This window comes from Hemiscyllium ocellatum, chromosome 1 (genome assembly GCF_020745735.1).
Source record: "Hemiscyllium ocellatum isolate sHemOce1 chromosome 1, sHemOce1.pat.X.cur, whole genome shotgun sequence".
Classification (NCBI taxonomy): Eukaryota; Metazoa; Chordata; class Chondrichthyes; order Orectolobiformes; family Hemiscylliidae; genus Hemiscyllium; species Hemiscyllium ocellatum.
In genome coordinates, this window is record NC_083401.1 from 158,274,204 (window position 1) to 158,286,775 (window position 12,572).

Consider the following 12,572-nt stretch of genomic DNA (forward strand, 5'->3'; position numbering starts at 1 on the left):
GCTGAACGTAGCTTTTATATAATATGTAAGTAGAACAAATGATACTTTTAAATATATTTTCAATGTTCCGTGTTTAAGATTGAATGAGTATTTTAAGATCTGTGGCCGAACTTTACAAGTTTGCTGAATAATTTATATGGTAATTTTTTTCTTTTGTGGTTACTATTTTTTAGACAAAATATGTTCAGTTATCAGGAATAATTAAAAATGTATTACTTGTTTAGAAAACATAAAAGAAACTGTTACTGCCTGCAAGAAACGATTAGTGGACTGAGACAGCCAACAGGGTTAGTGCACTGTGGAGATGGATCGCAGAGACTCTTCATCTTGGAAAAAGAAGGCTTTGTGAAGATTTACACTCCAGATGGAGAATTACTGAAGGATGCATTTCTTGACATCCACAAACAGGTCCAAAGTGGAATAAAGGTTGGCAATTTCTCCATAAATTCTGTTCATCATGCTAATGTATGCATTATTATAAATTGAAGACTGAAGCAAAAAGTAATTCCTTGTTGCCATTGTCCACCTTGAACATCAATATGTCTATTTTAGATCTTGCTAAACTTCGTGAAATGTCTCCTTTTTAGATGCTAAGATACATACAAAAATCAACATGGTCAAGGGTTTCTGATGCTTAATACCTGAGTCTCACAGGCAAGAACATTTAACTTTTGTTTTTTGGAGGAATAGTTCAGAAACCACAGTTTGTCTTTGCCCTGTTATGCTAGGGAGACGAAAATCAGGCTTTTAAAAACCGTCCTGTTGAAAGTATGCTGCATAAGAATCCTACAGACGGTGATGAATTGGCGATACTCACCATGGTAGAATTGCATATTGATATTAATTGTCAAAAATCTCAAGTGAATAACTGCTACCTCAGCATGTTGAGACCTGGTCCTTCACCATATTTCTATTAGAGGTTTTAAATTTCCTGTTTTTCTTTTTCCTTGTTCTTGTTCTGTTCTCCCACAGTTGGTATCATTATTGCACAGTCGATTTGGAATTAAAGATGGCTAAGTTTTGTTTTTGTGCTTGAGTGACTTGCAGGCTCTGCCTGAGATACAGGATGACTCCCCATCCTACATGTTCTCTTTTGTGCTGCTGTCCCAGTGCCCCCGATGACCTTTCAACCTGCCCCCATTTTCAATAAAACCCCGTTACATATCTACTGATGTCTCCAATTTATCATCAGAGCCCTGACTTTGTGAATTGCCTTGTTGCCATATACTCGCCATCGCTCACCCACCAATCCAATGTAGAGGCCACAGTGATAGTCACTTGTGAAAGGCACCCTTCCCAGACCTTCCCATTCTCTTCTAAGTTCATTGAGATCCCATTCTTCTCTCTTGTATTGGTCTCAATTAAGTGCAACTGTAGAGTTGAGCTTCCCACTTTCCCAGAACTCCATGGACTACCCCTTGATAAGGCCCTGACCATTATTAACCAAGCCACCAAGCCTGACTGTGGCCCATCTCACTAGATTGACTTGGCAGCACAGTGCTGAATAAGTCCACAGATTCATATCTCAGAGCACCTCCGTGCAGGTACCTGTCATCCCCAGCTTAGTTACTCATGACCTATAGGACTGATGATGCGAAGGCACAGATCTCCAGTCTCTGTTAAGACCAAGTAGTTGACTGACTGGGCCAAGTCCTGGACTGCAATCACACAATTACCTTAACTGACTGTGGCAATATCCCCTGTTTGACCATTGTACCCTTCGATCCCACTATGGACTGCAATCATACAATTACCCTAACTGACTGTGGCAATATCCCCTGTTTGACCATGGTCCCCTTTGATCCTACTATGGACTGCTCCCCTTTGATTTTCAGAAATGACATTGGTTTGAAGCACATTTAGTGAGCAAAACACTCACATGCTGCAGGTGTCACATTAATGTAGTATGACGCCATGCAGTAACATGTTTGCTTCTTGTTCATTACTTCACTATTCCCATCCGTGACAAGCTGTCTGCCTCTCCCTTGGCACCAAAACGTAATGCTTGCCACAGAAGCTGACAGTTACCAAGTAAGCACAAGGTAAGTGGGTGCTTGGGAATGAAGCCAAGAGCCATAAGACACACCCTGTCCAGATGTATATGTGTCACTGCATGCAAAGTATCCTGGCAGAAGCATCCAAGTTGTAGGTGTCCCTGAGCTCCATGGTCAAATCCTGATGGGCTGAAGTGGGTGAAATTTGGACAGAAATCAGGCAGGATGATGCGCTGAGTCTAAACATCACATACAAAGAAACTTCTACTTTGTTTTCCTCATACTTCATAGTGATCTCTTAAACACTATCAAAGTATTTTCTAGTTTAAAGAATTTCTCTCAAAGGTCCTGGGCCTTCTTGCTGGAGTGAAAATATTCCAAGTATCTGAAGGCTCTCTTTGCAACTAATTGCCCATTCCTAAGATCGGTGAATCAAAGTTGTGTGGTCACTATGTATAAATAATGCACTCAGTATTCCTCAATATGGACTAATCAATGTTTTGTACAGCATTTTAATTACTTATTCTTTTGTTGTGTCCTGCTGGTTATAAAAGCCTATCGACTTTTTTTTGAACACCTTATTTGACTGAACTTGTGCATTTGAGTGCCTCGTTCATTCTTATATGTATGCCCTTTAGCACCCTCCTTCAAAAATATGTATGCTGCATATTCTTTCTGCCGTATTTGGTGTATTAAGTGGTGTCTACTAAATGTCTGCAAATTCTACTCACCTGTCTTTTTTTCTTCCTGAAGTTTTTACATTCTGTTGGTCTGGTTAAACCTTGTGTAATGAACAAAATTCAGGATGATGTTCCTGACGTTCAAGTCTTAAGGAGAAAGTGAGATCTGCAGATACTGGAGATCAGAGCTGAAAATGTGTTGCTGGAAAAGCACAGCAGGTCAGGCAGCATCCAAGGAACAGGAGATTCGACGTTTCGGGCATAAGCCCTAAAGAAGGGCTTATGCCCGAAACGTCGAATCTCCTGTTCCTTGGATGCTGCCTGACCTGCTGTGCTTTTCCAGTAACACATTTTCAGTTCAAGTCTTAAGCCCAAGTCATCCGTCAATACACTACAAAACAATTGCATTTAGTATTGACATTTGGGAGCAAACTATTTCCAATTCAACTCCATTTTTACTAACTGGTTTTCTATCAAAATTGCTGCATTTCTTCTTGTATAAAATGTCTATAGTTTACGAGTAAGCCTTCTGACACACCTTCAAGCACACTAAATGATAGCTTTTAGATTAGATTCCCTCCAGTATGGAAGCAGACCATTTGGCTCTGCAGGTCCACGCCGACCCTCTGGAGAGTAATCGACCCCCCTACATTTATTTCTGACTAATGCACCTAACACTGTGGGCAGTTTAGCACGGCCAATTCACCTGACCTGCACATTTTTGGATCATGGGAGGAAACCCACACAGACATGGGGAGAATGTGCACACTCCACGCAGAGTCAACCAAGGTGGGAATCGAACCCAGATCCCTGGCGCTGTGAGGCACCACCATGCCACCTTTAGTATGGTGCTCCACTACATTCCCTTTATCCAGTCAGTCATTTCAAAAATCTACTTATTGTGAAAAATGATTTCAGTTTTACAAATGATGTCTTTGTTTATCTGATAATAATTAGTAAGCATTTAAAATAAATCATGGATTATTAGTTCTAAAAGTTTGCCACAAGCTAAGTTTTTCAAATAAATCATCTTTTGGTTAAATTGCATAACTGCTCTTAACCATTTCTGAACTTCTTTTGAAAATTTGCAAAAATCCTTCTTGTTTCCTGCTGAGCTCTCTCTCCAAGTACTTTTACACTGCAGTGTTGATGTTTCACCCCAAACTGGCCCCAAAAGTGCAGTATAAAACTAGCTTTAGTATGGCTAAGGTTTGCAAAATCCCCTAGGAAAATTGAACTTGTGGAAAATGCACAATGTACATTATACTACTATGTGAAAAAGCTAATGCAAACCCATCGAATGGGGTACATTTTCAACCCGTTGCCCACATTTTAAGGATTAGGTTGAGTTAATAGAGTTCAATCAGTAATCCACCATCCCTGCTATTCAGCAGCTAGTGAACAAAACTCTTTCCACGCATTGCCTACATATGCACGAGTTTTCCCTTTCCCAGCTCTAGCAGTGTGAATGAGTTGGATAAGCATGACTCACTGCACGAAATTATGTTGCAAATGAAATCACTTTTTTCACCCTTGTAATAGGAAATGGATATCTGAACATTGATTTGTAGCTTAACAATTTAAAGCTATTTGAACTTTTTGCCAATTTTAATAAGTCATTTCCTTGCACCTTAATGTTCCATTTGGAACAGGAATGGTCAACTTATTGAATTACCACAACAGACTATACATCTGTAAGCATTCTGTGTTGGAACACTTCTATATTGCTCAACTTAAATAATTTGTTAGTTTCTTTTCAAATTTAATGAAACCCTTTCTCTCTTCGGTTTATATTTATTTTCTTTCAGATTATGTGGAAACCATTTTAGCAATAAAACTAAAGTAAGCAAGAATCAGGCCTGCCCCTCCAAACACAGATCAGAGATGAGCACATGGGCTACCCAGTCCTAAGATGATCTGGTTACAAGTTCTCTGGGGCTTGACCCCAGTGTTTTGTTAAGTAAAAGCCTTCATGTCTTGGGCAGTCCCAGCTACCCCCCCATACTCCATCTATGTAATCTCATCCAACTTGCATCTCTCACTAAACACTGTGGCCTCTTATAGCCCAATGACAATTTAGTGCCAACTCATGCCTCCCACCAACCAGAGAAGCAAACAAACTGCAAGTGCTGGAATCCAGCAGGAAGCTGGGAGAAGACAGCAAACCAGGCAGCATCAGGAGGTGGAGAAGTCAACGTTTTGGTTATTAACACATAACCACCCATTTCCCTTACATTCTCCAGGCCAACTTACCTAGAGTTCATCATAGGTAGACCTCAAGGACTATGCTGAGATGAAATAAAACAAAATGCTAAACATCTGCTAAAATTCTAAACAACTTCAGTATATAAAACAAAAACACTTGTTCATTTATGTTCACATATTTAATCCCTGATAAGAACAAATATTTATTTTCATTATCCCACAAGGACAGCTAATCCTTTAATAACCTGTTTGAGCTGTCAATCAAACTATGAACTTGTGATAATGCCATGTTATGGAAGCACTTAAGCAATATTAATGCTACAATGATAGGGTTCTATTCACAAACCTTAAGTGCTACTTGTTATTTAACTCTGAAACATGGGGTCTGTTTTTGTCACTCAATGGTTTTAAATGGCAACTGATTCAAGTAGCTTGACGCTGTGACAGTTCCTTATCTACCCTTCATGAGCATTTATATCTACTCTTAAAAAAGATTAAGGATACGGCCCATGCTCCAGTGAAAATGGGATTTCTGCTGAAATGGATGTCCTACCATGACCCACTGCCACCTCTATACTGCCAAAAATAAGAGAGGTGTTGGAAATATGGTCTTATCTAGATTTCAATGTCCACTACCAAGAATAGCTGCACAGAAACACTAATGATTGAACTGGTCACATCCTAACAGGCATACTGCCACATTGGTTCTGCAGTAGGTGGTGGGAGAACCAACAAGATGGAAAAATATACTTGACCTCATCCTCATCAGTCCTCCGGCTGCAGATGCATCTGTCCATGACTATACCTGTTAGGGTGACCAGCACACAATCCTGGTGGAGATAAAGTCACATTGATAATACCTTCCATTGTACTGTATGGCACTGCCATTATGCAAATAGGACAGAATTTGAAGAAATCTAGTGGGCGGCACGGTGGCACAGTGGTTAGCACTACTGCCTCACAGCGCCAGAGACCCGGGTTCAATTCCCGACTCAGGCGACTGACTGTGTGGAGTTTGCACGTTCTCCCCGTGTCTGCGTGGGTTTCCTCCGGGTGCTCCGGTTTCCTCCCACAGTCCAACGATGTGCGGGTCAGGTGAATTGGCCATGCTAAAATTGCCCGTAGTGTTAGGTAAGGGGTAATGTAGGGGTATGGGTGGGTTTCGCTTCGGCGGGTCGGTGTGGACTTGTTGGGCCGAAGGGCCTGTTTCCACACTGTAAGTCTAATCTAATCTAAGACTGGGCATCCATGGAGTATTGTGGAGCACCAACAGCAGAAGAATTGTACTCCAACAAAATCCACAACCTCGTGGCCAGGCATATTCCCCACTCAACCATCACTATCAAGTCAGGGGATCAACCCCGGTTCAATGGAGAATGCAGGAGGGCATGCCAGGAGCAGCACCAGGCATAGCTGAAAATGGCATGTCAACCTGGTGAAGTGATCGAACAGGATGATGCCAAGCAGCATAAGAGCAAGTGATAGACATACCGAACCGATCCCACAACCAACAGATCGGATCTGAACTCTGCCACATCCAATCATGAATGGTAGTGGGCAATTAAACAACTCACTGGATGAAGAGGTTCCACAAATATCCCAATCCTCATTGATGGAGGAGCCCACGGATCCCTGCAAAATATAAGGCTGAGGCACTCGCAGCATTCTTCAGCCAGAAGTGCCGAGTGGTTGATCCATTTTGGCCTCCTCCAGTGGTCCCCTGCATTCCAGATATCAGTCTTCACCAATTTCAAATCACTCCACATGATATTAAGAATCTGATAGTGCAAAGAACAATGGGCCCTGTCAACACTCCGGCAGGAGTACTGAAGACTTGCTGCTCCCCTAGTTAAGAGGGGGAAAGTAAGGACTGGAGACCTGAGTTGAAGAGTATGGTGCTAGAAAAGCACCAGCAGTCAGGCAACATCTGAGGAACTGGAGAATCGTCGTTTTAAACATAAGCTGACAAAGAGTTTATATTCGAAACGGCGATTCTCCTGCTCCTCGAATGCTGCCTGATCGGCTGTGCTTTTCCAGCTCTCCTTGCTAAGCTCTTCCAGTTCTGAGACAACACTGGCATCTGGCAATCTGGAAGGTTACCCAGCTATGTACTGTACAGAAAAAGCAGGACAATCCAATCCAAAACAATTACCACCCCATCAGTTTACGCTTGATCATCAGTAAAATGATAGAAAGTGTCATCAGCAATGCTATCCAGCATCATCTGCTCACCGATAACCTGCTCGGTCAGGTCTAATTTGGATTCCACCAAAGCCCACACAGCTCCTGACTTTTTTACAGCCTTGATTCAAACATAGCCAAAAGAACTGAAACTAACAACCAGATAAGGGGAAAGTTATGATCCTTGACACCAAGGCTGCATTTGACTGAGTGTGGAATCAAGGAGCCCTAGACAAAAATCAATGGGAATCGGGGGCAAACTCCCCAGTGGCTGGAGTCATACCTGGCACAAAGGAAGATGGTTGGTATTGTTGGAGGTCAGTCATTCCAGGACACCTCAGCAAAAGTTCCTCAGGATAGTGTCCAACGCCCAAACATCTTCAGCTGCCTCATCAATGATCGTCCCTTCATCATAAGGTCAGAAGTGGGGATGTTCGCTGATGATTACACAATGTTCAGCACCATTCCTGACTCCTCAGGTACTGAAGCAGTCCACGTTCAAATGCAGCATGGTCTGGACGTTATCCAGGTTTGGGCTAATAAGTGACAAGTAACATTTGCATCGCACAAATGCCATACAATGACCATCTCCAATGGAACATTCCGGTAATCATTCTAAAGACTTATACGTAATGTAACCACTGCCCCTTGGCATTTAATGGCGTTACCATCACTGAATCCCCCACTATCAATACCTTGGGAGTTACCATTGATTGGGAACTCAACTGGACTCCTGGCTACAAGAACAGGTCAGAGGCGAGGAATACTCACCTGGGTAACTCACCTTCTGCCTTCCCAAAGACTGTCCACCATCTACAAGGCACAAGGCAGTAGTGTGATGGAATACTCCTCACTTGCTTGGATGAGTGCAGCTCCAACGACACTCAAGCAGCTTAGCATCATGCAGGACAAAGCAGCCTGCTTGATTGGCAATACATTCACAAGCACCCAGTCTCTTTCCCCCAGTGATGCTCAGTAGCTGTAGTATGCACTATCTACAGGATGTACTGCAGAAATTCACCAAAGATTCTTTGTTAGTTCTTTCCAAACCCACGACCATCCCGAAGGAAAAGGGAACACCACTACCTGCAAGTTCTCCTCCAAGCCACTCACCATCCTGACTTGGAAATAGATCACCATATCTTTCTCTGTTGCTGCATCAAAATCTACTTTATCTTCCTTAAGGGCACATGGATCTACCCACAGCACATGGATCTACTCACAGCACATGGATCAACCCACAGCACATGGATCTACTCACAGTATATGGATTACAATCGTTCAATAAGGTAGCCCACCACCACCTTCTGAAGGGTGCAAGAAACAGACAATAAATGGCCAGCCAGGGCCACTCATGTCCCAGGAGTGAATAAATAAAATATTACATTTCATATTTGCTGTAAGTTTTCTTTAATGTAGTATTCCAACATGCTGTAGCATTCTTATTTTCTAACGTGAAGATTGACATGGTGGACACAATGGTGGACTGATTCCATCTGTCAAACGAAATACATTCAGAGGCTGAACAAGCAATTGATGGGCAGAGCATCTGGCTGAGTCATTAGAAGGTGAGAGTTCGAAGAAGAAACAATTATGGATTCAGAAATGCAGTTTCTTGCAGGAAAATATTATTGAAACAGAAAAAAAAATTGACGATTTCCAATGTGATTGCGTTCTCCTTGAGAAGGACAAAAATTGTTCGGAGAACAAATACCAAACACAATGGTGCTGACAGTATTTATCTCGTATATCTAAATTAAACTCCACCCCTCTTTCCTTAGCCCACTGTCGTGTTGACCATAAACCTATTAAACTCTCAGGTGTCCTTTACTGTTTATTATATCACCAATTTTGGTTTCATCTGCAACCTTCGTCATCATGCCTCCTAATTTCTCATTCAAATCTGAAATTAAAGGTCTGAAAAGAACAATGGATAAATTGTTAATAATGCCAAAAAGAAAATGGTTTGAAAATTAATGAGTGGTCCAGACAGCCAATAACCCAAAGCAACAGTTGAAATCTTCACATTGAGCAGGGTGGAGATCTGGCCTTAAGAAGACAAGGTTGAAATAAACATAAATTGTTCTTTTTTTAGATTAGATTAGATTACTTACAGTGTGGAAACAGGCCCTTCGGCCCAACAAGTCCACACCGACCCGCCGAAGCGCAACCCACCCATACCCCTACATTTATCCCTTACCCAACACTATGGGCAATTTAGCATGGCCAATTCACCTGACCCACACATCTTTGGACTGTGGGAGGAAACCGGAGCACCCGGAGGAAACCCACGCAGACACGGGGAGAACGTGCAAACTCCACACAGACAGTTGCCTGAGGCGGGAATTGAACCCAGGTCTCTGGCGCTGTGAGGCAGCAGTGCTAACCACTGTGCCACCGTGCCGCCCTATTCTTCTTCAGTTCTTTATTCCCAACTTCTTCCACATTGTCTTTCCCGATTCACAAATTTCCATTTAACTTTTATACCCATTCCTGTCCAAATCTAGGGCAGTAGATAGGGAAATGCCAGAAAGAAAAACTTACTTCTGATATACTGCAAATATATAAAAATGAATTCAAACACCATTCAAAGAAAATGGGAGTAAACAGCTTCAGGCTAAATTGGGACTTTAATCTTGTCATTCAGTTAAAGAGAAGGAGGATCTCATTACCTGAGCTTTCATTTTTACTTGAGAGTTGTATAGAAAAGAAATTTCCTTATCTAGTCACTTAAAAGGGAAGAGAAAAGTCATCAAATAGGTACAATCCAGCCAGCCACTGTCTTCTCAAAGTCACTTGCAAATTCAAGATCCAGTTACTACTTCTTTATCGTCAGACAGAGGATCTCAACCAGAAAGAAATTTATAATAATTGTCCATCCTTCATAGGTAGCCAGCAACGACAATCAATTTTCATTACAACTTAGAAAGGAATGGATTTTATGTATTAAAGTCACAAAGGTATACAGCACTGAAACAGGCCCTTCAGGCAAAGTAGTCCATGCTGGCCCGGTTTGTTAAACTGAACTAGTCCCATTTGCCTATGTTAGGTCCATAACCTTTCCTATCCATGTACCTGTCTAAATATCTTTTGAATGTTACAATTGTACCTGTGTCTACCATGTTCTCTGGCAGGTTGTTCCATATGCACACCACCCTCTTTGTGAAAAGGTTGTCCCTCAAGTCCCTTTTAAATCTTTCCCTTCTTTTCTTTAACCTACACCCTCTAGTTTTGGACTCCCTTACCCCCAGGGAAAGATCTTGGCTATTCATCTTATAATTTTGTGAACCTCTATGAGGTCATCCCTCGGGCTGCTATGCTTCATGGAAAACATCCTAGCCAATCCAGCTTCTCCTTATAACTCAAACCTTCCAGTCTTGGTAATAACCTTGTAAACCTTTTTTCGCATAATTACAGTTTAACAACATCCTTCCTATAGCAGGACAACCAGAATTGTATGTAATATTCCAAACATGACCTTACCAGTATATTGTACAGCTATAACATGACATCCCAACTCCTGTACTTGGTGACCAATGAAGACAAACATGCCAAATGCCTTCTTCACCGCCATGTCTACCTGTGGCAGCATTTTCAAGGAACTCTGTGCCTCCACCCCCTGGTCTCTCTGCTCGACAATACCCCCAGGGCCCTATCATTAACTGTGTATGTCCTGCCCTGATTTGTTTTATCAAAATGCAACACCTCACATTTATCTAAATTGAATTCCATCTTGACGTTCCTCAGCCCACTGGCCCCATTGTTCTCTGAGATAACCTTCTTCACTAACCACTGTACTACCAACTTTAGTATCATCTGCAAATTTATGAACCATACCTCCTATATTCTCATCCAAATAGATTATATAAATGACAGTAACAGTGGGTCCAGCACCAATCGTTACTCACAGGCCTCCAGTCTAAAAATAACCTCTACTGTCATCCTCTGTCCACTACCATCAAGCTAATTTTGCATCCAATTCGCTAATGTTTCCTGGATCCCATGTGCTCTAACCTTACTCACCAGTCTGGAATGTGGTACCTTATCAAAAGCCTTGCTAAAGTCCATGTAGACAACATCATCCTTCTTGGTAATCATAATCTTTTACATGTTTTTGATTTTTAAAGGTGTTTTCATTCTTCTATTTCAGTTCTTTCTTTTTGAACTGTTTTTAACTAGAGTAAATCACTTATGTCAGCAAGTCCACTTGCAGTGAGGGATTCCTTACTTCTGCTGAAGTGAACCTCCTATTAATGCTTTCCAAATGCAATTAAGAGTGAGGTCCAGTGTGGACATAACGTTATTATTGAATCAGTGGGCATATTGAGTCAGTGGGCAGTAGGCCGTGACAAGTAGTTTAGCAACAAAGTGGACTTGAAGGTGCAAGCTGATCGGTTAGGCACACGCAACTGGGTAAGGACTGAGGCAGCCAAGTCAGAGAGGGAGCCACCAAGCTGGAAAGGTGTTTTGATCAGGATGCGATGGTGGATGGTGGTGAGATAGTGGCAGATGTTATTGGTTGGGGGGGTGAGCATGTGTCAGTGATTGGTGGAGGTTTGTGCTTATCAAAGCATGGGGTGGTGAGGAGCACACTTTCAGGAATTAGTAAAGCATAATTTAAAAGTTTAACTTGTTGGTTGTGACCTGCTCTGGTTTCTTGACAGACCCCCTATGTGGCCACGTGTAGACTTGATTTTCATGAGTGGAGATGGTGCCTTGGGGCAAAGCAAACTTGAGCAGTAGGTGTGTGAAGTAAGTGCTAGTTTATAATTTGCAAACTACCTATCACTGTTTCAGACACCCACAGTGTCTAATGAATCTTTTGCCCTTTGTCAATATGGTGGACCATGTTGCTCCAGTTCATAATGAGATTGTGTTTTCTGCCCATTTTATTATAGGCTTAGGACTCTGTTTAGCTCTGAGAAAGGGGGTATTGCTGAGTTAGGTCTTTATTTCAATTCAGTATAAAAACCTTCTTAGAATCTTAGAAATTGAACAGAAAGAAGGAAGTCCATTCTGTCTGCATTGCCATCTAGCTTAATCGCATTTTCCAGCTCATGGCCCATATTTTGTAAAATACAGCATTTGAGTCCTTTTCCACTAATCGTTTAAATGTTATGATGGTTTCTGCTCTAACATCCTTTCGCGAGTGAGTTCCAGATCCCATCACCCTCTAGATGAGAAGATTGCCAATCGGATCCACATTGCATAATCTACCTCCTACCTGAATTCTACATTCCTTGGTTACAGAGCTGTCTTCAGATAGGAATCAGGTCTTTGTATCCACTCTATCTAACCCCCTAAAAATTCTATTCGCATCATTCAGGTCTTCCCTCAACCTTTTCTGTTCTGAAGACGACAACTCTAGCCTATTCAATTGTTCTTTATGACCAAAATTCCCCAGTCAAGACAATGTCCTTATATTTCTCCAGTGAATCCTCTTGAGTGCAATCACATCATTAGGTCATCACTTTGCTAAAACATGCTTTTTCTGAAAGGGTTAAGAGAAGTG

General features: G+C 41.8%; 1 protein-coding gene across 5 annotated transcripts in view; it reads left to right on the top strand.

The window, feature by feature from the left end:
- Nucleotides 1-12,572, top strand: part of hhip (hedgehog interacting protein) — a 157,511-nt gene that overhangs the window by 21,186 nt on the left and 123,753 nt on the right. For all 5 annotated transcript variants that reach the window (XM_060827011.1, XM_060827010.1, XM_060827012.1 and 2 more), the window contains one exon: nucleotides 225-426. In XM_060827011.1, coding sequence (XP_060682994.1) covers nucleotides 225-426 — 202 coding nt within the window. The remainder of the gene's footprint in view (nucleotides 1-224; nucleotides 427-12,572) is intronic.